This window comes from Rhineura floridana, chromosome 11 (genome assembly GCF_030035675.1).
Source record: "Rhineura floridana isolate rRhiFlo1 chromosome 11, rRhiFlo1.hap2, whole genome shotgun sequence".
Lineage (NCBI taxonomy): Eukaryota > Metazoa > Chordata > Lepidosauria > Squamata > Rhineuridae > Rhineura > Rhineura floridana.
In genome coordinates this window covers 4,248,724-4,272,063 of record NC_084490.1, presented here as the reverse complement: position 1 = coordinate 4,272,063, position 23,340 = coordinate 4,248,724, and the positions used below count along the sequence as shown (strand labels likewise).

The following is a 23,340-nucleotide window of genomic DNA, read 5'->3' as shown; positions in this document are numbered from 1 at the left end:
GCACAATTTATTATTAAAAACTCAAAGAACATGCACGCTCACACAGGGACACTGAAGGTTGCCAGAGGTACATGAGGAGATCCACTTAAAATTATGGAGCTGTGACGGGCGAGCGGTTAAGGTCGTGGACTTGAAATTGAATGGGGACTCCTTGCATAGGTTCAAATCCTGCTCACAGCGGGTCCATTTGGGGAACAGCAGTAGCTCAATGGCAGAGCATTTGGTTTGCATGCAGATGGTCCCTGGTTAAATCTCCAGTGGCATCTCCAGGTAAATTTGGGATAAGACTCCCTCCTTGAAATACTGTAGGGCCACTGCTGCCAATCAGTGTACAGCAGGCGGGGGACCTTTGGCCCTCCAGATGTTGCTGAACTACAACTTCCATTAGCCCCAATAAGAGTGGCCAATGGCCGGGGATGATGGGAACTGCGGTTCAGCAGCATCCAGAGGACCAAAGGTTCCCCGCATCAGGTGTCAGCCATACTGAGCTACTGGACCAATGGTCTGACTCAGTATAAAGCGACTTCCTACGGTCCAGGACAGTAACCTGATCATCTGTGGCAGTGCCAAAGTGTGAAGCAGAAGCATGCATTTGTGAAAGATGCACACCAGGGAACTGCAGAGAATCAGAGGCATGGGTACAGCACATGTGCCTACTATGGGTTCCCGGTGTTTGCAAGCATCTCTCTCCCCTTCATGGCCTGTGGTCCTTCTCCCTATAGTCATCTGGGGCTGCAGAGCCATTACTTTTTTGGGAGCAGGGTCCCAAACAGGTCCCTATGTGAAAGGGGAGCATGCTAGCCACTGAGTCCTTGACCTTTTGTGCTGATTGCAGCCAGCCAGAGTGAAAGGAGGAGAATCAGCTACTGAGAAGACTTTTCTTAGTAGCTAACACACAGCCTCCCCGGTCATGATGACAGGCTCTTAGGGATGTCTGTTGTAGCGGAGTGTGGGCTCGGAGGCGAAGGGAGACAAGGGAAAGTGGACTAGGGGGCATGGCCGTGACTCCCAGAAGGGACCCTGCAGTTCTGAATTGGCCACTACACGACCGCCCTTCTCACATACTTGCCACATACCGTGTGAATTAAGCACAAGGGGGGAAAGGGTAGCGGATTCCATTTTTCTTCTTATCATGGGAGTGATGAACTGGAGCAGCTTAATCCCATTTGGAAGGAGAGAGTGAACAAACACTAACATGACGAACTTCACTGCCAAAGCTCATGTGGGTGCAAACCACAGCTGGGCCTACTAATGTCATGCTAACAGGTTTAGTATGTTTCTTATTCATTGCTCTGGAGAAAGGATTGGGAAAGTGGACTGGGGGAGTGCGCTAATTATCTCCACCGTGTTCTCCAAAAACGGTGCAAAGATTCTCCCCCACAATTTCTGTAAGAAGAAGTAAAATCCACAAAGCTATTTTTTTAAAAGGTCATAATGACAGCATAGCAGCAACTATCCACACATATAGCGAAAGAATAAACACTCCTGTCAAGGCTGCTAGTTTGACAGGATCCCAATTCAACAAGGACCTAGAACAGAAAAGGAAAGTGTGAGGGGGCAGGGAATACAGGCCTGACTCACACCCTTGCTTTAGGAGAAATCGCGCATGTCCCCAGTGACAGCATCAACAAGGACCTAGAACAGAAAAGGAAAGTGTGAGGGGGCAGGGAATACAGGCCTGACTCACACCCTTGCTTTAGGAGAAATCGCGCATGTCCCCAGTGACAGCATCAACAAGGACCTAGAACAGAAAAGGAAAGTGTGAGGGGGCAGGGAATACAGGCCTGACTCACACCCTTGCTTTAGGAGAAATCGCGCATGTCCCCAGTGACAGCATCAACAAGGACCTAGAACAGAAAAGGAAAGTGTGAGGGGGCAGGGAATACAGGCCTGACTCACACCCTTGCTTTAGGAGAAATCGCGCATGTCCCCAGTGACAGCATCAACAAGGACCTAGAACAGAAAAGGAAAGTGTGAGGGGGCAGGGAATACAGGCCTGACTCACACCCTTGCTTTAGGAGAAATCGCGCATGTCCCCAGTGACAGCATCAGTCTTGTGATTGGCCTGCTTCACCTGGGGCGAGTGTATAAGCCTCCTAGATGAGCAACTAAGATGTCAAAACTATACAGTGCTATGGTGGCTTCCACGCGTGGCAGCTGTGCTGGCTTCCCCTCCAAGAGGCAGAAAGGGAAGCACAAGAACAGCTGAACTAGCAACATACACACTCACACAATTACAGCAATAGGGAACCTGCGTCCCCCCAGATGTTGCCAGATTTCAACTCTTAGCAGCCACAGCCAGCATGACCAACGGTCAGAAATTATGGACGTTGTAGCCCAACAACATCTGGAGGGCCACAGGTTACACACCCAATATCTACCCCTTAGGCCTGAAAACTGAACTCCTGAAGGTCAAATTCACACTACCCGCTTTTTGAGATGTCCACATTGTCTGCGTAGGGGCTGGCTAATTCTATTGAGGAAATCCTAACAGCTTAGTAAAGACAAGCTCACCCATCCACTCTGGAGGAATTGCCACCTTCCGCAGAGGTGCAAGGGCCATATTACATGCAATCCGGCACTCAGTTAACGCCGTAATGGAAAAAACCTCTACTGTGCAAGTAATTTTTCCAGAGGTGGCAAAGTATGAATTTCTTTCTGGTGACAGGCTTTAAGAAAACTCATTTTTCACACAATGAGGTTTTCCCCACCACCCGTCTTCCCCATGCTTGATGCTTCTATATCAAAATCGGCTGTGAGGCTCTTACACTGCAACCCTAAGTAACTACACGTCAACTCAGAAGTAAAACCTGTTGGGCTCAATGGGGCTTAATCCCAGATGACTGGGTAAGGATGGAAGCCTTAGCATGCCTCAGGTTGGCAGATTCATTGAACCCATCTGCTAGCCTCCCCTCCAAGTGAATGCAAGAACACTCCCAGCTCCACAAGGGATCTCCCTTCCACTTTTTTTTTCACGCCATGCTTGCAATGTAGGCACAGAGGGCGTCTCTGACCCTCTCAGACCTGGCTGCAGCTTTAATGCGAGTGTCCGGCCTCTGGAGAGGCTGTTTGAAGGTGGCGGCCAACTGCTTCGCTTCGGCCTCCCACGTTTCCTTGTAGGCCTCCCCTTTCTCCTCGCAGATGTTGTGCAAGACGCAGCAGGCCGAGATGAGGCGGGGAAGGTTCTCCACCGCGCAGTCGTTGCGGCCTGTCAGGCATCGCCACCTGCCCTTCAGCCGGCTGAAAGCTTCCTCCAGAGGCTCCTGGCACTGGTTCAAGGTGGCATTGAATGTTTCCTTGGCGCTGTCCAGATCTTCTGTGTAGGGGACCATCAGCCATGGAAGGAGAGGGTAGGCCGGTCCACCGAGGATGACCCTGGGCACAGATACCCCATTGATATCCACCGGACCCAGGGCAAAGAGAGTCCCTTCTTGCCCTTTGGTGAACAAGGTTGACTTGTTGAAGATCTTGGCTTCGTGGGTCTTCCCAGGCCAACCGGCACTCAGGTGGGTAAACTTCCCCTGGTGGTCCACTAGAGCTTGCAAAGCCATGGAGTAGTACCCTTTTGTGTTGACATACTCGGCTGCCTGGTGAGGGGGGCACAAAATGGGCATGTGAGTTGTGCCCACTACACCAGCGCAGTTGGGGAAGCCCATCTCCTTGAACCCCGTGAGGATTCCTGGCAGGTTGTTGCCCACGGTCACCGTGGTGCGCATCAGTACCCTCTGGATGGCGCGGCAGACTTCCAGCACCACCGAGCCGGCAGTGGACCTGCCGACGCCAAACTGGTTGCCAACGTCACGGTAGCAGACGGACGTGGCCAGCTTCCAGAGGGCGATGGCCACGCGCTTCTCCACGCTCAGAGGGATCCTCATCCGCGTCTTCTGGCGCTGGAGAGCCGGGGAAAGCTGGCCACAAAGTTCCAAGAAAGTTGACTTGCGCATCCGAAAATTCTGCAGCCACTGGTTGTCGTCCCACGTCTCCAGCACCGTGTGATCCCACCACTCGGTGCTTCGGGGCCGTGCCCAAAAGCGCCTCTCCACTGAACGGAGGCGCCCACCACGGCGAAATCCAGCACTGGACGTTTGCCGAGGAAGTAAGACCTCCTCCTCTCCTTCCTCCTCCTCCTCCTCCTCAGATTCTTCCTCCTCCTCTTCCTCATAGGCTCTCTGCCCTAGAGAGTGCAGAAAGGCCCATCGACGGCGAGAAGCAGCTGCTGACGAAGCTTCCCCGCTGGCTCTCAGGTACTCCATCATGAGTGTCCCTGATTGCACCACACACAAGATGGCAGCTTCTTTCTGGGCAGAATCCATGCTTAAAATTAGCAAGGAGAGAGAGAGAGAGAGAAGCATCACAATCTGGCAATGAAACGAATGAGATTTTTATTTATTTATTTCATTAAACTTATAGACCGCCCCATAGCTGAAGCTCTCTGGGCGGTTCACAAGAACAAGAAAACATCAAAAAACACAATAAACATGTAACAATATAAAACACATTAAAAAGTTAAAATGTTAAAAAGATTAAAACAATGTCAGTGCATACTAAACATATTAAAATGCCTGGGCAAAGAGGAAAGTTTTAACCTGGCGCCGAAAAGATAGTAACGTTGGCACCAGTCATATCTCCTCTGGGAGGTCGTTCCACAGTTCGGGGGCCACCACAGAAAAAGCCCTTTTCCGCGTTGCCACCCTCCGAGCTTCCCTATACGTAGGAACTTGGAGGAGGGTCTTTGATGATGAGCGTAGTGTACAGGCAGGTTCATATCGGGGAAGTTGTTCCAACAGGTATTGTGGTCCTGTGCCGTGTAGGGCTTTGTAGGTTAAAACCAGCACTTTGAACTGGGCCCGGAAACAAACAGGCAGCCAGTGCAGGCGGGCCAGAATCGGTGTTATATGGTCGGACCGTCTGGTCCCCGTTAATAGTCTGGCCGCTGCATTCTGCACAAGCTGCAGTTTCCGGACCGTCTTCAGAGGCAGCCCCACGTAGAGCGCATTGCAGTAATCTAATTTCGAGGTTACCAGCGCATGAACTACTGAAGCGAGGTTCTCTCTGTCCAGATAGGGGCGTAGCTGGGCCACCAGCCGAAGTTGGTAAAAAGCACCCCAAGCCACCGAGGCTATCTGAGCCTCAAGTGACAGGGATGGGTCTAAAAGGACTCCCAAGCTACGAACCTGTTCATTCAGGGGGAGTGTAACCCCATCCAGAACAGGTCGAACATCCACCATTCTGTCAGGAGAACCACCCACCAGCAGCATCTCAGTTTTGTCTGGATTAAGCCTCAGTTTGTTAGCTCTCATCCAGTCCACTGTCGCAGCTAGACATCGGTTCAGCACATCAACAGACTCACCTGAAAAAGATGAACAGGAGAAATAGAGCTGCGTGTCATCAGCGTACTGATGGCAACGCACTCCAAAACTCCTGATGACCGCACCCAGCAGCTTCATATAGATATTAAAAAGCATGGGGGACAGAACTGACCCCTGCGGGACTCCATACTGGAGGTCCCAGGGTGTCGAGCAGTGCTCCCCAAGTACTACCCTCTGGAGACGACCCACCAAGTAGGAGCGGAACCACTGCCACACAGTACCGCCCACTCCCAAATCAGAGAGTCGTCCCAGAAGGATACCATGGTCGATGGTATCAAAAGCCGCTGAGAGATCAAGGAGAATCAGTAGGGTCACACTCCCCCTGTCTGTCTCCCGACAAAGGTCATCATACAGGGCGACCAAGGCTGTCTCCATGCCAAAACCGGGTCTAAAACCCGACTGAAATGGATCCAGATAATCGGTTTCATCCAAAAGTGTCTGGAGCTGGTCAGCAACCACTCGTTCCAGGACCTTGCCCAGGAACGGAACATTAGCTACCGGCCTATAGTTGTTAAGATTTTCTGGGTCCAGGGACGATTTCTTCAGAAGTGGTCTTACTATTGCCTCTTTCAGTTATTTTTGGTAACAGCTGAGAATTGCAGAGCAGGAAGGAATCTCCACAATCCTGAAAGGAATTCCAAATTCTTCCTTTGTTCAGATCCCCTGACCTGTACAAAGTATCCCACAATCCTCAGCTCTCAAAGACCCCCAGAATGCACCTGTTCTCTGGGGAGGAAAAAAAACCCACAGAAAAAACAGAAGCCAGATTTCCCATCAACCATAAGCAATGTCATTGTGCCCTCCTGCAGACCCTGGCTGGTGCACCAGCGAATGGATGGACGACTCAAGTTTCAAATGGAAAAACAGGGTAAACTTTTTCTTTTGTTTACACACTGGTTTTGCCAACCACTGTGTTAATAACGCAATGACAAACTGGTCCCTCTGCATTCCATCAAAGGGTCCCCTTCCTCTGCAGTATCAGGGTCTGACAAATGGGAAAAAGAAGACATATGCAGTACCGTTATTCCAGAGGCGGAAGCCCCAGCCTCTTTTCGCCTCTGGTCTCCCTCGGGTAGGATGTTAATAGGCCCAGGAGTTTGGTTCTTTTTCACCCTAGCACAGGAATAGGGAACCGTTGGCTCTCCAGATGTAGCTGGACTCCCATCGCCCTTGACCAGTAGCCATGCTGGCTGACAGAAACTGTTGTCCAACCATCATCTCACGCAGTTGTTCTTAACCTTTTCTTAGGTCAGATTTTTTTAGGAATCTGATGAAAGCTATGGGCCCACTGTGATGTTCCTGTATTAATGTATATATGGTAAGTGCTGTTTGTATAGAAGATATGTGGTAAGTGGAATGAAAGAGGAGGGGGGAGTAAATGAGCAGTAGAATGCTGGATGATTGGCTGAGGTTTTGGATGGCTGAGAGTATAAATGGAAGGATGACAGTTGAATCTGGGTGGACGTGAGTGGGTTGTTTGAGAGGTGTTTGGTGGACGTGAGTGGGTTGTTTTGGTGGAGTTGGGAGGTGGGTGTGAGTTGGTGTATGTCAGGAGAGTGTGGAAAAAGAGGGAGGTGGAGTTCGGATTAGTAATAAGTCAAATATCACAGTAATAGATGAAACCATAAGCTTGTAGATCATTATCAAAGGTTTCTTGTTATTAATGTTATTTAATAAATACTATTTTGGTCTACCGAAGGCCTGATCCTTGGCTGGGGTTTCACAGACCAGAAGGGAGGGTAAGGTAATAACCAAGGCTGAAGGGAAACTGTAACAAATGGTGGCAGCGGTGAAGAGAATAACAATACCAGTATTCAGAGTCTCTGGGAATACTAGTATTGGGACGTTACTGGTGGTTGATAACATTATAAGTATCCAGAGCAACCCCAAGTTATGAGTTATCTGCATTGATACAAGGGGGTTGGGAACAGCATAGGCACGCAGTCACGAATGTAACCGGATAGAGAGACTCAGGCAAGGTCTCTGGGAACATTGGTTGTAGAACGTGACTGATGGTGCTGCCTAGCAGGGGGATCTATTGAGATCTGTGCTAGAGCAGAGAGAGAAACCATAAAAAGGACAGTCCGGACTGGTGGAGTCCCTGGTGGTGCCTAGTGAAAGGCAGTAGCCACGAGCAGGTAGGAACCTGACAGGGAGAGCCAGGCAAGGGCATCACAGGTGTTGGCTGTAGCGGTGGGATACGAACAAAAGAGAGTCCAGATACGGACAAAAGAGAGTCCCTAACAGTGGTGTGGCAAACAGAAATAACAAATAAAGATTACTTGTGAGAGTGACTGGCAAAGAGTGTGTGGCAAAGAGTGAGTGAACTCCAACACCATGGCTGAATATATAAAAATGAAAAGAGAGGAGCTGGTGGAGAAGTGCATAACATTCAATTTACCTCACGAAGGTAAATAGGTAGATGAACTGAGGGTAGCACTAATAGGATTTACAACTGTCCAGCAAAAACAACCTGTCAGGGAAGAGACCCCAGAAAGGTATTCAAGCAATCCCGCTTATATAGAGTATTTGAGAGAGAAGTTAAGATGGGAGGCTGATGAGAAAGACAAGCAGAGGGAGTTGGAAACTGAGAGATTGAGGAGGGAGGCTGATGAGAAAGACAAGCAGAGGGAGTTGGAATTTGAGAGAACGAGAGTGGATGCTGAATTACAGGTGGAAAAGTTAAAGTTTGAAAGAGAGAAGTTTCATTCTGATGAAACAAGAAAGGACAGAAATGAAACTAAAATAAAGGTGACACCGAAAGATTTTGCAATGTTTGAGCCTGGACAAGATCCACAAATTTACCTCAGCACTTTTGAAAAGGCAGCTCAAATGTGGGGGCTACCGGAGGATAAATATATGCAATATTTATCAAACCTGATCAAAGGGGAATTGGCAGAGGTATACCAATATTTCCCCTCAGACAGGCCCGTCACATATGCCGAGTTTAAAGAGGCAGTATACAAAAGGTTCAGACTGGGACCTGACTATTTTAGAAAGTTATTCCAAAACTGTCAGATCCAAGCAAGGAGGTCTTTTGTTGAACTGGGAGCAAAGTTGATGGATATATTTGGAAAGTGGATGAGTAGTGCCAAAGCTCAGTCAGTGCAAGAGGTGAAAAGCCTCATGATACTGGATCAACTATTCCATCAGTTACCACCAGAAATAAGGCTCCTGGTCAAAGACCGTTCCCCTACATCGGTGCAGGAGGCCGCAAAGATGGCGGATCACTTTGCCTCCAATAGAACTGGCTGGGTGGGAAAAACATCAAGAGAGTTTAAACCCAGACCATATAATGGCGGCAAAAAGGATGTGGTACCACAGCGATGGAGTCCTCCAATAAAATCTGAAGGGCACAGGACACAACAGAGTGGATCTGTGTACCCTAAAATGGAGGAGAAATTATGCTATAAATGTGGTAGACCGGGGCACCTACGTTTTCAATGTGGGGTTGCCAACCCCATTAGTAATCCTGCTCAGGGAAGGGCAGTAAAAACAGAACCAAAAGAGCTGGAAACAAAAAAGGTTCAGTTCTGCCAGATAAACTGGACCGAAGTAAAAGACTTTGATACGAGTCTAAGGGAGGAAGAGTGTGTTCAGGGGGCAAATTATTGGGCATTGCTTGATACTGGTGCCGCTCAGACGTTACTGAGGCCAGATTTAATAAAAATTGAACCGGGCCCGGAAACAAATAGGCAGCCAGTGCAGGCGGGCCAGAATCGGTGTTATATGGTCGGACCGTCTGGTCCGCGTTAATAGTCTGGCCGCTGCATTCTGCACAAGCTGCAGTTTCCGGACCGTCTTCAGAGGCAGCCCCACGTAGAGCGCATTGCAGTAATCTAATTTCGAGGTTACCAGCGCATGAACTACTGAAGCGAGGTTCTCTCTGTCCAGATAGGGGCGTAGCTGGGCCACCAGCCGAAGTTGGTAAAAAGCACCCCAAGCCACCGAGGCTATCTGAGCCTCAAGTGACAGGGATGGGTCTAAAAGGACTCCCAAGCTACGAACCTGTTCATTCAGGGGGAGTGTAACCCCATCCAGAACAGGTCGAACATCCACCATTCTGTCAGGAGAACCACCCACCAGCAGCATCTCAGTTTTGTCTGGATTAAGCCTCAGTTTGTTAGCTCTCATCCAGTCCACTGTCGCAGCTAGACATCGGTTCAGCACGTCGACAGGCTCACCTGAAAAAGATGAACAGGAGAAATAGAGCTGCGTGTCATCAGCGTACTGATGGCAACGCACTCCAAAACTCCTGATAACTGCACCCAGCGGCTTCATATAGATATTAAAAAGCATGGGGGACAGAACTGACCCCTGCGGGACTCCATACTGGAGGTCCCAGGGTGTCAAGCAGTGCTCCCCAAGTACTACCCTCTGGAGACGACCCACCAAGTAGGAGCGGAACCACTGCCATTGGTTGTAGAACGTGACTGGTGGTGCTGCCTAGCAGGGGGATCTATTGAGTTCTGTGCTAGAGCGGAGAGAGAAACCATAAAAAAGGACAGTCCGGACTGGTGGAGTCCCTGGTGGTGCCTAGTGAAAGGCAGTAGCCACGAGCAGGTAGGAACCTGACAGGGAGAGCCAGGGAAGGGCATCACACCCGCACCCCAGAAAAATGCACATAAACACACACACACAAAAGTTTGCATACAATTTATTTTATTGCATTGGAAACTGGGTTTTGTTTTGCTTTCTTGCACCTGGATCACAGACTCTCTGAAACACATCCATGGACCTCTAGGGACCACAGTTTAAGAGCTCCTGATCTAGAGGACCACAAGTGATCCCTGCCCTAACAGGTTACTTTCTTGAATGGATAGGTTTGGCAAAATGGAAATGGACTTCAAGTCCATCCTGACTTATGGCTACCCTATTAATAGGCAAGAGCTCCTGAAATCTGATTGGCTGCACCATTTGGAATAGGGAAAGCCACTTGTTAGCCACAGGTAAGATTGGCCAATAATCCCTGGTTTGGGTCCTCCCCCCTATCTGTAATAGGTGTGCATGCAGATCTGTAGTGTGTATTCAGGCAGCCAAGGCCCACTGCTGATTGTGATGCCTGGTGGGATGATTGCTCCAGGCCATCAGTAGATTTATAAAACGTAATGCCTTGGAAGTTCCATCATTCTAGGGCATTATGGGTAATAAAAAGTGACAGTAGCAATTTTTTTCAGCCCAGAAAATTTCAGAATGACAGCACTGCTGAGCACTGTATTTTGGGTGAGCTATGATTGTGGTCAGAGCCAGTGTAGTGTAGTGGTTAGTTAGAGTGTTGGACTACGACCTGAGAGACCAGGGTTCGAATCCCCACACAGCCACAAAGCTCACTGGGTGACCTTAGGCCAGTCACTGCCTCTCAGCCTCACAGGAAGGCAATAATGGTAAACCCCCTCTGAATACAGCTTACCATGAAAACCCTATTTGTAGGGTCGCCATAAGTCGGAATCGACTTGAAGGCAGTCCAAGATTGTGGTCAGAACTGCCACCCTCTGGGGTCCTGTCAGAGTGTACCCTAGGAAGGACCCCCCTCAGCCCTGGGTCAGTCTACATCGCATAGGCAGAACACTCTCCTCTTGGCCTCAATCTCCACTCCATCTGCAATACAAGGACAATCGTACCGACCTCCCTTACAGGGACGTTGGGAAGTGCTTTGAACACCGTAAAGCATTATATTTAAATACTCTTTGGCGCTGGCCTACTCAAAAGTATTATTATCATCCTGATATAACAGTCTGTTTTTTATTTTTTATTTTAAAAAAATCTGGTTCCACTACGGCTCAAAGCTCCTTCTCTTCCCCCTCCCCCAATTTTCAGCGATGGTTGCAAAGCATAGGTAGCATGAAACAAACCTTTTCTGCAGCCTCTGGGTAGATCGCCTTGCCGGAGGGCTGGACTTGTGGGGCACGAGAAGAGAAGGGAAAGATTAGAAGCAGCAAAAATGGTGGGAGAGCGGAGGGGAGAGAGAAACTAGATTATAGAGGAGGAGCAGGAAGGGAAAAAACCCCAAGTGCTGGCAACTAGAGGGTTAACATGATCCCCCGCCTTTATAATCCAAAAATAATAATACTAGTAAAGGTGGGGACCCGTTAAATGCAAAGGGTTGGAATGATTAATTCCTTCAGCCAATCAGCGTCGCCAGCCCCACGCTGGGAAGTGCGCGCGCGCGAGCCTTTTCTTTTGTTCTCTGAATGGGGCCTTGATACAAAAATGTGCGCAAGAAAGGAACGGGATATGCAAAACAGAAGCCGAGTCGCCCGACGCTATTGGCTGGCGGAATCCCCGCCTCTCTCTCCGACAAGCAGAGAACAAATGGCGACCAGCTCGGTGTAATGGTTAGCACTCTGGACTCTGAATCCAGCGATCCGAGTTCAAATCTCGGTGGAACCTTTCCATTTTTAATCTCCCACCTGCCCCAGTCCTTTGGCTGGTGTTTCAAATGCATTCTGCAGCAACTTGCGTGAAACATTTCAGTGGTTCCAGCGCACTGAAGCTTCTTCTAATCCAGTAATGCTGTTTGCAAGCATGGTCGCCAGTACTGATGGATTGGCTCAATGTGATAATTGCTCTCTCCAGCCCCAAAGGGCTTTTATAATGGCTAACAATTTAAGTCAATCTCCACTAACCTGGAGCCCTCCAGTTGTTTTGGACTACAACTCCCATCAGTCCTAGCAAGCTGTCCTGTGCTGGCTGGGGCTGATGAGAATTGTGGTCCAAAACATTTGGACTAGGGTTGCCAGGTCCATGGCCTGAGACTGATCCTGTATCTTTAGGAGAAGAGAAGAGAAAGTCAGCCAAGTGCAGGTGTTCTTGCAACACTGTAATGGGAAAAACCACAAGGTGGAATTCTCCCTTCGCCCTGCACAACTGTTAAAGATACAGGAGACCTTTTGATTGCCATGCCCAGCCTCCAAGAGGTTTTCTGTATCTTTAAAAGCTGTGCAGAGGGAAGGGAGAATTCCACCTTGTGATTTTTCCCATTACAGTGTTGGAAGAACACCTGCAGTTGGCTGAGTTTCTCTACTAAAGATACAGGATCAGTCTCAGGCCAAGAATCTGGCAACCCTAATCTGGACAGCACCAGGTTGGCAAAGATGCATCTATAGGAAAAGCGGTAGTGGTTAGAGTGTGGGGATTAGCAGTTGGAAGACTGATGTTCAAATCCCTACTCAGCCATGAAGCTCTCTGGGTGACCTTGGGCCAGTCAATCCAATGGTGGGATATAATAATAATCATCCCCCTTCACAGTTTTCATTGGCCTTTTTCTGCACATTTTCTAGCTCTGCAAGGTCCTTTCCGAGATGAGGCAGAGCTGTGTGTAGTGTTCAAATGTGGATGAATCATAATTTGGTATAATTATTGTTATTGTTATTATCCACCCTTCAGAGGTCCCAGGACAGGTTACAGCAATCTTAAAACACATGATTAAAACAGTTCAAAACAACATCACAGAAAACAGGGTGGGATTGTTACAATATCAGCTGTGCTATTTTCAACCCCCCCTCTAAAAAACTAAAACAAAATGAAACAAAAAAATCTGCCTTTTCCACTGCTGTCACATCCTGACAACATATGGGGCACCCTTAGATTTGTGAAGGATTCTTCCTGCATCTGTTTTGGTTGAGCAAAGAGCCACGCCCCCCTCCCACCACCACCACCACCACCATTTGGATCCAGGCAGTGGTAACCAGCAGCAGCTGGCCCTCATTGGAACTGGTGGGGTGGAAGTCAGGGAGCACCAACAGTAGGTGGTGCCAGTGAGCCAATGACAGGCAGAGGCAACTCATTCTAGCTGGGGGATGTTGACCTGGTGCTCAATGGGGTACAATTGCCCCTGAGAGACCAGGTCCGCAGCCTGGGGGTCATTCTAGACTCCCAGCTGTCCATGGAGGCTCAGGTCTCGGCTGTGAGCCGGGCGGCGCTGCATCAACTCCATCTGATACAGAGGCTGCGCCCCTACCTTCCCAACCATCTGCTCCCATCTGTGGTACATGCCCTGGTCTCCTCTCGCCTAGACTACTGCAATGCACTCTACGTGGGGTTACCCTTGAAAACGGTCCGGAAGCTGCAACTGGTACAGAACGCGGGGGCTCGCCTGATTAAAGGCAGCCACCGGCGAGATCACATCACTCCAGTGCTGAAGGAGTTGCACTGGTTATGGGTTATTTTCCGGGCCCAATTCAAGGTGTTGGTTCTGACCTTTAAAACCCTATACGGTTTCGGCCCAGTCTATCTGAAGGAGCGCCTCCAGCATCATCAGGGACGCCGCTCAACAAGATCAGCCTCAAAAGGCCTTCTTTCTATCCCACTAGTTAAAACAGCTAGACTGGTGAGAACTAGGGAGAGGGCTTTTTCTATTGTGCCTCCCACCCTGTGGAATTCCCTCCCAAACGATCTCCGTCATGCCCCTGCTATGATGAGCTTCCTCCAGGCCTTGAAGACCTGGCTCTTCAGACAGGCTTTTGGGGTGGGTTAGGTTTTATTATTATTGTTGAGATTTTTAATGTTTTAATGTATTTGTATGTTTTTATTTTGTACATCGCCCAGAGTGGCTGGACAGCCAGCCAGATGGGTGACTAATAAATAGTCCCCATCCTCCTTCTTGCTGAGTTCTGCAAGGGGCAACACTGAGAAGAAGAAGAAGAAGAAGAAGAAGAAGAAGACAGGGAGCCCCCCCCTCCTGGACCAGTTGCAAGTAAGAAGGCAGGCAGATGGAGGCTGGCTGATGGCAGACTGAAGTTGGTGGGGCAGTGTCCCATGCATGCCCTAATGGACCAGCTGCCACTGTCTAGCAGCCCACTGGGCAAGGAGGAAGAGTGAGAGGGCGGGCAACAGAAGGAAGTGGAAGAGACGGGGGGGCAAGTTTACCCTTGCCTTCATCTCACCCCCAGGTTGTTCCTTGTGATGCCCTTCCCTGGCTCTCCCTGTCAGGTTCCTACCTGCTCGTGGTTACTGCCTGTCTCTAGGCACCACCAGGGACTCCACCAGTCCAGACTGTCCTTTTTTATGGTTTCCCTCTCCGCTCTTAGATCTCAACAGATCCCCCTGCTAGGCAGCACCACCAGTCACGTCCTATAACCAGTATTCCTAGAGACTCTGCCTGAGTCTCCCTCAATTAGGTTACCTCTGTGACTGCGTGCTTAAGCTGTCCCAATCCCTTTGATTTACTCAGACTGCTTATAATTCTGGTTTGCTCTGAATACTTGTGGTGTTATATTCTTCCCTTCACCCGCTGCCACCATTTGCCACTCTTCAGCCTTGGTTATTTACCTCACCCTCCCTTCTGGTCTGTGAAACCCCAGCCAAGGATCAGGCCTCTGGTAAACCAAATTAAGTATTTATTAAATAACACAGAGAACAAGATTAACAAGATTTCTTCATAAGGCACATAAGCATATGGTTTTATCTAATACTAATCCGAACTCCACCCCCCTCCTTCTCCACGCTCTCCTGACAAACAACTCTCTCAAACCCACCAAAACAACCCACTCCAGTCCACCCACATCCACTTCACATCCACCCAGATTTACTTGTCATACTTCCTTTTTAAACATTCAGCCAATCATCCAGCATTCTACTGCCCATTCACTCCCCCTTCCTCTTTCATTCTACTTACCATGTATCTCCTATACAACCAGCACTTACCCTATTTACACTAATACAGGAACATCACATTCCTCCTGTATTGAATTTCCATTTGTAAGCTCCTCAGGGCACAGAGCAGTCCTCCTGCACTTGTAAAGTAGAGCATCACACACCCTGATAGTGCTAAACAAATAATGCACGCATAATCTCCACTATCAGCATGTTTGGGTTGTAAGGAGGTAGATTTGAATAATAAGTTGCGTATCATTTATCCTTAAATAGAGGTACCTGTACATTCCCACACCCATGGGCCAAACAGCAGTTAAGGATGGTCATGGGGAAATGGCACTGGGGGAAAGGGTTAAGCAACACATCCTACGCCACGTGCTGCTCTGAAGAAATCAGCACAATTGCGTGGCTGTGTTTCCAGAAGAGAAAGAAGAGAGATCCACTCGCTGGTCTCCCAAAGGCACGATCGTTTATTGCCACTAGAACATAAGAACATAAGAAGAGCCTGCTGGATCAGGCCAGTGGCCCATCTAGTCCAGCATCCTGTTCTCACAGTGGCCAACCAGGTGCCACTAGAAATTTAAGGGCAGTGGTTTCCCTAACGGGAAGATGAACACATGCTCATTATTAAAACACTGGCATGCTTAATTGTCTTAAAATATATATATTGGAGAGGAATTAAGGTGAGATTGACATGAGAGGCCAGGTCAACAAAGGACATAGCTGCTTAAATGCAGTGACATGTCAATTAAGCTTTATTTCTGTAGGTGATTAGGATGATGAGATGATTATCCAGCAATGGGGAAACATAAGAACATAAGAAGAGCCTTGCTGGATCAGGCCAGTGGCCCATCTAGTCCAGCATCCTCACAGTGGCCAACCAGGTGCCTGGGGGAAGCCCGCAAGCAGGACCGAAACGTTGGTTTCAAGCAGCCACTTGAAGGAAGACAGAGAAAAAGCGGCACCCGCCTTGCGCCAGGGCTGGTGGCAGCACCTGGCATCCGTGGGAAAGCCTCAGTGTCCTGGTAAAACTCACAGCTCCTACCTGCGCAGGTCCCGTTCTTAATTCCCTCCCACCCTCAGCCTGGCACTCTGAGCAGCACCAGCCGACTGGATGTAGCCGCCATTAAAATGTCCCACCCTGCCCTGACCTAGCATGCTTTGGGGGGGGATTTCAAGGGTGGCTACAGCCACTTTGCCCACATTGCCTTGACCAAGAGGGCTCCCACTGTCGCTGGGTAAGCCTGCCAGGGACCACTGGCAGAGAAGTGGGCCTGCCACTTCGCCCAGACCAAGCTTGACTGCAGCAGCAGACATCTCAGAGGTGCAGAGCCTGTGCCAACAGGGCAAATGTTATAAATAAACTATTTATCAATCAGTTAGCGAATTTGAATCAGTGTTGGTCATTTGAATGCCGCATATAAATTGAGATTGTGGTTTATAACCAAATAAAACCTTCCCCTTTTAGGTCCGAAGTTCAATCCCCCACATCACAAGGTAGAGCTGTGAAAAGACCTGTGTGGGCCTGAAATCCCACAAAGCTGCTGCCAGTCAGAGTAGACAATACTGAGCTAGATGAACCCTGTGTAAGGCAGTTTCCTATCTTTCTAAGACAGATGGCTAGACAGGAGTGTATTATTATTATTATTATTATTATTATTATTATTATTATTTACATTTGTATACCGCCCCATAGCCAAAGCTCTCTGGGTGGTTTACAACAATTAAAAATGTTAAAAACAAATATACAACTTTAAAAACAGATTTTTAAAAAGCCATGTAAAAACACATGGTAAAATGCCTGGGAGAAGAGGAAAGTCTTGACCTGGCGCCGAAAAGATAACAGTGTTGGCGCCAGGCACACCTCATCAAAAAAATCATTCCATAACTTAGGGGCCACCACTGAGAAGGCCCTCTCCCTTGTTGCCATCCTCCCAGCTTCCCTCGGAGTAGACACCTGGAAGAGGGCCTTTGATGTTGAGTGTAGTGTACGGGTGGGTAGCAGAAACAGAGGTCCTGGCCAGAGCTTGGAAAAGTTACTTTTTTGAACTACAACTCCCATCAGCCCCAGCCAGCATGGCCACTGGATTGGGCTGATGGGCGTTGTAGTTCAAAAAAGTAACTTTTCCAAGCTCTGGTCCTGGCTACATGTCAAAAGTTACCAAGTGAATCACAGGCCCCCTTTATCCCTCCATTAGCTACTCATTTTCTTTGCCCTGCCTCTATGGCCCAGTTGGCAGAGCGGCTGCTTTGTATGCAGAAAGCCCCAGGCTCTTCCTCCATGGCATCTCCAGATAGGGCTGGGAATGTCCCGTCTGAAATCCTGGAGAGCTGCTGCCAGTCAGTGTAGTCAATACTGAGCTAGATGGACCAATGGTCTGACTGGGCATAAGGCAGCATCCTGTGCCCCCATCCACCCCTTGGGAAATGTAGTCACCAAAGGAAATATAATAAGAATATGTGAGGCCAACTCTTCCTGCTTTTCTGTCTCTTAAGAACGTAAGAAGACCCATACTGGCTCAGGCCAGTGGCCCATCTAGTCCAGCATCCTGTTCTCACAGTGGCCAACCAGATGCCTATTATGGGAAGGCTGCAAGCAGGACTTGAGTGGTATTCAGAAGCACGCTGCCTCCTACAGGGGGGTCAGAGTGCAGCCATCGTGGCTAGCAGCCATTAATAGCCTTCTCTTCCATGAATTTGTCTAATCCTCTTTTAAAGCCCTCCAAGTTGGTGGCCATCAATGCCTCCTGTGGGAGCAAGTTCCATAGCTATGTACTGTGTGACGAAGGTCCGGAATCTTCCAGCATTCGGCTTAATTGGATGTCCACGAGGGAAAACTTCGCTTCATCCACTCTCTCCATGTCATGCATAATTTTACAAACTTCTATCATGTCACCTCTTATTCGCCGTTTCTCTAAACTAAAAACTCCCAAATGCTTTACCCTTCTCCGCCCATCGCTGGGGGAATTCTCAGCAAAGTGTGGCTGACACGTGACTATTTTGGACGTAATGAGCTCTCAACGTGGAGCCTCAATCTGGAGACAGAAGCAGTTTCCTCCTGTCAAGCTGTCATCCCTGCCCAGTCCTGGAACCAGGGTCTCCAGCAGATCTCTCAGTGACTTTGAAGAGCCTTTGGGTCCAGACATCCTTGCATCAGGACTGGGGGTCCCCCACACCAGCTGCCAGAGTTCCTGGTTGGCTTGCAGGCCAATCCATCCCCAAATCTCCCCCAGGGCCACAGGAGCAGAGGAGGTGGCAAGCTAGACATGAGCTTCAGGGCCACTGAGAAAGGACCCAGCTAGCCTCATATGAGGCTACTCGGGAGGAAGGGGAAGCACCACCCCTGGATCAGGGCCTGGCTGAGCCAGGAAAGAATGGCGATTGTATCCCATGCTAGCCATACTCATAGTAAACCCATTGAAATTAATGGACGTGACTAACTTAGGTCTATTAATTTCTACTCTGAGGAGTAATTCATTGGCTACAACCTGGAATCTCCAGCTCCCAGTGTCTGAGGCGCTTCATTGCTGAAGCAACATCTGTAAGCTCCAGTGTTCCTGAACTTGGGACAGGCATAGGGTTGCCAGGTTCTTGGCCTGAGACTGATCCTGTATCTTTAGGAGAAGAGAAAGTCAGCCAAGTGCAGGTGTTCTTGCAATGCTGTAATGGGAAAAACCACAAGGTGGAATTCTCCCTCCCCTCTGCACAACTTTTAAAGATACAAAAGACCTCTTGGAGGCCGGTCCTGGCAAGTTGTGCAGGGAGAAGGGAGAATTCCACCTTGTGGTTTTTCCCATTACAATGCTGCAGGAACACCTGCACTTGGCTGACTTTCTCTTCTAAAGATACAGGATCAGTCTCAGGCCAAGAACCTGGCAACCCTAGACAGGCATACCTCCCTCCCTTCCACACGGGGGCTGCAGTGTTAGGGAAAATATCCAGCAGTCTACAGCAGCAGCAAGAAAACCCCAAATGAACCAGGATTTTGGTTTTAGCAAAGCAAAGGAGTCCTTCTTCAGAGAGAGGCAGCTTGGCGAATGCCTGCACCCGCTGCCATGGTTCATGCAGGGCCCATCTGTGCTACACACTTAAAGCAGTATCATACCACTTTGAGTCCTGGCTTCTCTTACTGAATCCTGGGAACTGTAGCTTGTTCAGAGTGCTGAGAGTTGTTAGGAGACCCCCTTCTTCCCCTCGCAGAACTACAGTTCCCTCAGTGGTTTAACAATCAATCCCTCCTCCCATCAAACTCTGGGAATTGTAGCTCCGTGAGGACAATGGGGGCCCCCGGGGTCTTCTCACGACTCTCATCATCCTTAACAAACTATAGTTCCCAGGATTGCTTGGGGGAAGCCATTACTGTTTAAAGTGGTATAACTCTACTTTAAATGAATAGTGCAGGCAGGGCCTAAGATGCACCTTCCTGTCCGGCCACCGTCCAAAGCTGAAATGGGAGGGAGCATCTTGTCCTCCGCAGGCAGCAAAATATCTTAGCACAGCCCTGTGTCCTTTATCTTTCTAGTTTGCTTTTACTTCCCCCCCCCAGCCCTTTGCCCTCCACAGAGGGAGGCTGTTTGAAGACAGTTTGGAAACTGCAGCTTGTGCAAAATGCAACGGCCAGATTGCTAACAGGGACCAGACGGTTTGAACATATAAAACCGATTCTGGCCCGCTTTCATTGGCTGCCTGTATGTTTCCAAGCTCGATTCAAAGATTTGCAATGGGTTCTAGCTCTTGCCTGGAGGTCAGCAAATCTCTTGTCAATCACAACCCTGACTTCACTTATTGGCTAAAAACCTGAAAGGGTGGGGATTAGAACAACCTATAAAACCTTACATGGCTTGGGACCACAATACCTGATGGAACGCCTCTCCCAACATGAACCCATCCGTACACTACACTCAATATCCAAGGCCCTTCTCCTGGTGCCTACTGCGAGGGAAGCTGGGAGGCTGGCAGCAAGGGAGAGGGTCTTCTCAGTGGTCGCCCCCAGATTATGTAATGATATGTTTGACGAGGTGCGCCTGGCGCCAACACTGTTATCTCTTCGGTGCCAGGTCAAGACTTACCTCTTCTCCCAGGCATTTTAACGGCATTTTAACAGTATTTGAATAGCATGTGTTTTAACTTGCCTATTGGTTTTTATGGGTTTTAGTTTGGTATGGTTTAAATTTGTATACTTGTTTTTAATGTTCTTAATTGTTGTAAACCGCCCAGAGAGCTTCGGCTATGAGGCGGTATATAAATGCAATAAATAAATAAATTAATAATAAATAGTATAATACCGTTTTAAATGTATGATGCAGATGTGGTCTTAGACTTTTTTTCCCCAAAGGCTTTAAAAAAAAAGTGTCTATGTCTAAGTTTAAAAGGCCTTTCCCGTTGCAATGCAGGGGCATTCTTCCGACCACCTTGCCCAAAATACCAGACTCTCAAGAAGGACCCCCTCTGCCCTTTTTCAGACCAAGGTGAGGCAGGGGAGAGGAGGAGGAGGTGGCAGAGAAGCCAACAGTGATGCCACCACAGGGAAAAGCAATGAGGGCAGTGAAGGAGGACAGTGGTATTGCCACAGAGAAGTGGAGGGGGCAGTGGAAGAGCTGCATAGTCCCATCTGCCAGGCCTGGGTCATCATTAGACACAAGCAAGCCCTAGGGTGAAGGGCAGGTAATAAATTCTAATTGTAAGTAAGCCCTGCCTAGTTGCTTTTAAAAAAAAAGATTGGAGGGGGAGAGAAAGATTTACAACACAATCCTTTGCTATATTCACTTGAAAGTCCCATTGATTTACAGCACAATCCTAACCATGTCTACTAAAAAGTAAGTCCTATTGAATTCAATGGGGTTTACTCCTGGTATGTGGGATTAGCATTGCAGAAAAGCAAGTGTAGGATTAAAGCTTCATTTTGGGAAGGTTTTCAAAACAGGCTATGAATTAGACAAATAAAATGCCCTCTTCAACAGCCCGGTAAAATTTAAACTTGAATCTTTATACTGTAATTAGAAAAGTATAACATATTATACACTTCTGTATATCATTCAGCTTCTGATGTGCAGATAAACAGGAAAAGGAAACTGTTTTCAAGATTTGCAATGGGTTCTAGCTCTTGCCTGGAGGTCAGCAAATCTCTTGTCAATCACAACCCTGACTTCACTTATTGGCTAAAAACCTGAAAGGGTGGGGATTAGAACAGCCAGCTTGTAACAGAAGTCGTGGGGAGGGAGGGTGGCTGATGTTTTAGTGTATATCTCTTGAACCAGACCACCTAGAAACTTTTTTTTTAATGAAAGCTGTGAGTCCGGAGATTAAGATGATTCACCCAGAGACCCAAAATGTGTAGTCTCTGGGCAAAAACCGGAGACCTGGCAACCCTATACCTGTCATGTAAGGCGATGAACCTAGCTATTCTGGTCAGTGTTACAACAAAGGAAGATGAATTGTTAGTTAGTAGTAAGAGGGGAGAGAGCCAGTGTGGCGTAGTGGTTAGAGTGTTGGAGTAAGAGGAGGCCCTCTTGGTAGTTCCGCCACCCTCAGAAGTTCAGGGGATGGCGGCCCGGGAGAGGGCTTTTCTCTGGCAGCCCCTAAGTTGTGGAATTCCGTCCCTACAGAGATGCCTCCGGCACCTTTGCCAAACAGTTTTCGGTGAATACTAAAGACTTCTTTTCCCTGGCCTTCCGCTCCCAATATGAATGCTTTCAGAACCCACCCGATTCTTGTGATTGAAATAGGTTTTAATTCTTTTTAATATTGTATTGTAGATTTTGTAACCTGCCCTGAGACCTATTGGTGAAGGGTGAGCAATAAATAATTATAACTATAATTATTTTAATTAATTATAATAATCGTTTCAGCTGTTAAGGAGATAGTGGCATTCATGACAGGCAATTTTATTATTTATTTATTTACTATCCCACCCTTCCTCCCAGCAGGAGCCAAGGGCTGCAAACACTTTAAAACATCATAAAAACAGACCTTAAAATACATTAAAACAAAACAACATTAAAAACATTTTTTAAAAAAGCTTTTAAAACATCTTTTAAAACAGGGTTAAAAACATTATTTAAAAAAACATATTAACAAGCAATTCTAACACAGACACAGACTGGGATAAGTCTCCACTTAAAAGGCTTGTTGAAAGAGGAAAGTCTTCAAAAGGCACCGAAAAGATAGCAGATATGGCGCCTGTCTAATATTTAAGGGGAGGGAATTCCACAGCGTAGGTGCCACCACGCTAAAGGTCCATTTCCTATATTGTGCAGAACGAACCTCCTGATAAGATGGTATCTGCAGGAGGTCGTCACCTGCAGAGCACAGTGATCGACTGGGTATGTAAGGGATAAGACGGTCTTTCAGGTATTCTGGTCCCGAGCTGTATAGGGCATTGTACACCAAAACTAGAACCTTGAACTTGGCCCGGTAGCAAATGGGCAGACAATTCTGAGCAAACTCCTGGGTCTCCTGACCCCAAGGCCAGAATGCAACAGAGGAATACTGAAGATTGAGGTAGGGAGATGATCCATTCCAGCCTCCAGCGTGCTGGTGCCCTCCAGATGTTTTGGACTACAGCTCCCATCAGCACCAGCCCAAACACAGGTTGCGGAAGGCTGATCTCTTTGTTGCTTTCCTGATAGGGCACACTTTGTTCTTTTTAAGCTGAGCTGATGAGTCACGCAGCCTCAGCAGGTGGAGAGTGAAGAAGTGCCAGGAGGCAGCAGTGTTGCACGTGTCAGTGGGCGGGGAAGGGATTTAGCAAGAGACAGTAGACGTGTCTCCAACGTTGCATCCAATGGGATCCAAGCCATATTGGTGCAATAAGGCAAGCTCCTTTTTCCAAGTCAAATATCCCCAAATAATCGCCCTTCATCTGGAACATCTTGCACCCAATCTTCTCCCCTTCCAGCATCAGTTTCTGAAATGTAGGAATCATCCAGTATAACGTAGTGTGGCTGAGTGGCCTAAGGTGCTGGGTTTAGGCCTAGTCTCTCTAGGGACTGCTAGGTTTGAATCCCACTGCTACCAGATGCTTTTGGGGAAGGACCATAGCTCAATGGTAGGACATCATATATGTGCACAAAAGGAGCCAGGTCCTAGCACCTCTAGGTAGGGCTGGGAGGTCCCCTGTCTGAAACCCAGCGTGGATCAGGGGTGAGTAAACGTTTCAGCTCAAAGGCCACATTCCGTTATGGACAACCTTCTGGGGACCACATGGCAGGGATGGGCAGTGCCAGGGGCAAAACTGGGCAGGGCAACAAAGGTAAATTTCACCTTGTAGGCTAGTTTTTTCAGACACACATCTCTTGATCCTCTAACCAGACAAGCTAGAGGCATTTATCAGAATTCAAGGATGCTATGCAGGCAGGCAAAAACACTTAGGGTGTAA

The 23,340-nt window shown here is 48.3% G+C and overlaps 1 protein-coding gene across 2 annotated transcripts; it reads right to left on the bottom strand.

The window, feature by feature from the left end:
* Positions 1–5: 5 nt before the first annotated feature.
* LOC133366041 (uncharacterized) lies at positions 6–15,090 on the bottom strand. Of its 2 annotated transcripts, none has more exons than XM_061588683.1 (2): positions 15,015–15,090; positions 6–4,314 (listed from the first exon to the last, which is right to left on the bottom strand). In XM_061588683.1, the coding sequence occupies exon 2, from the start codon at positions 4,311–4,313 to the stop codon at positions 2,973–2,975; it is 1,341 nt and encodes a 446-aa protein (XP_061444667.1). In that variant the 5' UTR covers position 4,314; positions 15,015–15,090; the 3' UTR covers positions 6–2,972. The 2 variants fall into 2 exon arrangements, with proteins under 2 accessions (XP_061444667.1, XP_061444666.1); XM_061588682.1 differs by lacking the exon at positions 15,015–15,090 and adding an exon at positions 11,222–11,553.
* Between the last annotated feature and the right edge of the window lie 8,250 nt (positions 15,091–23,340).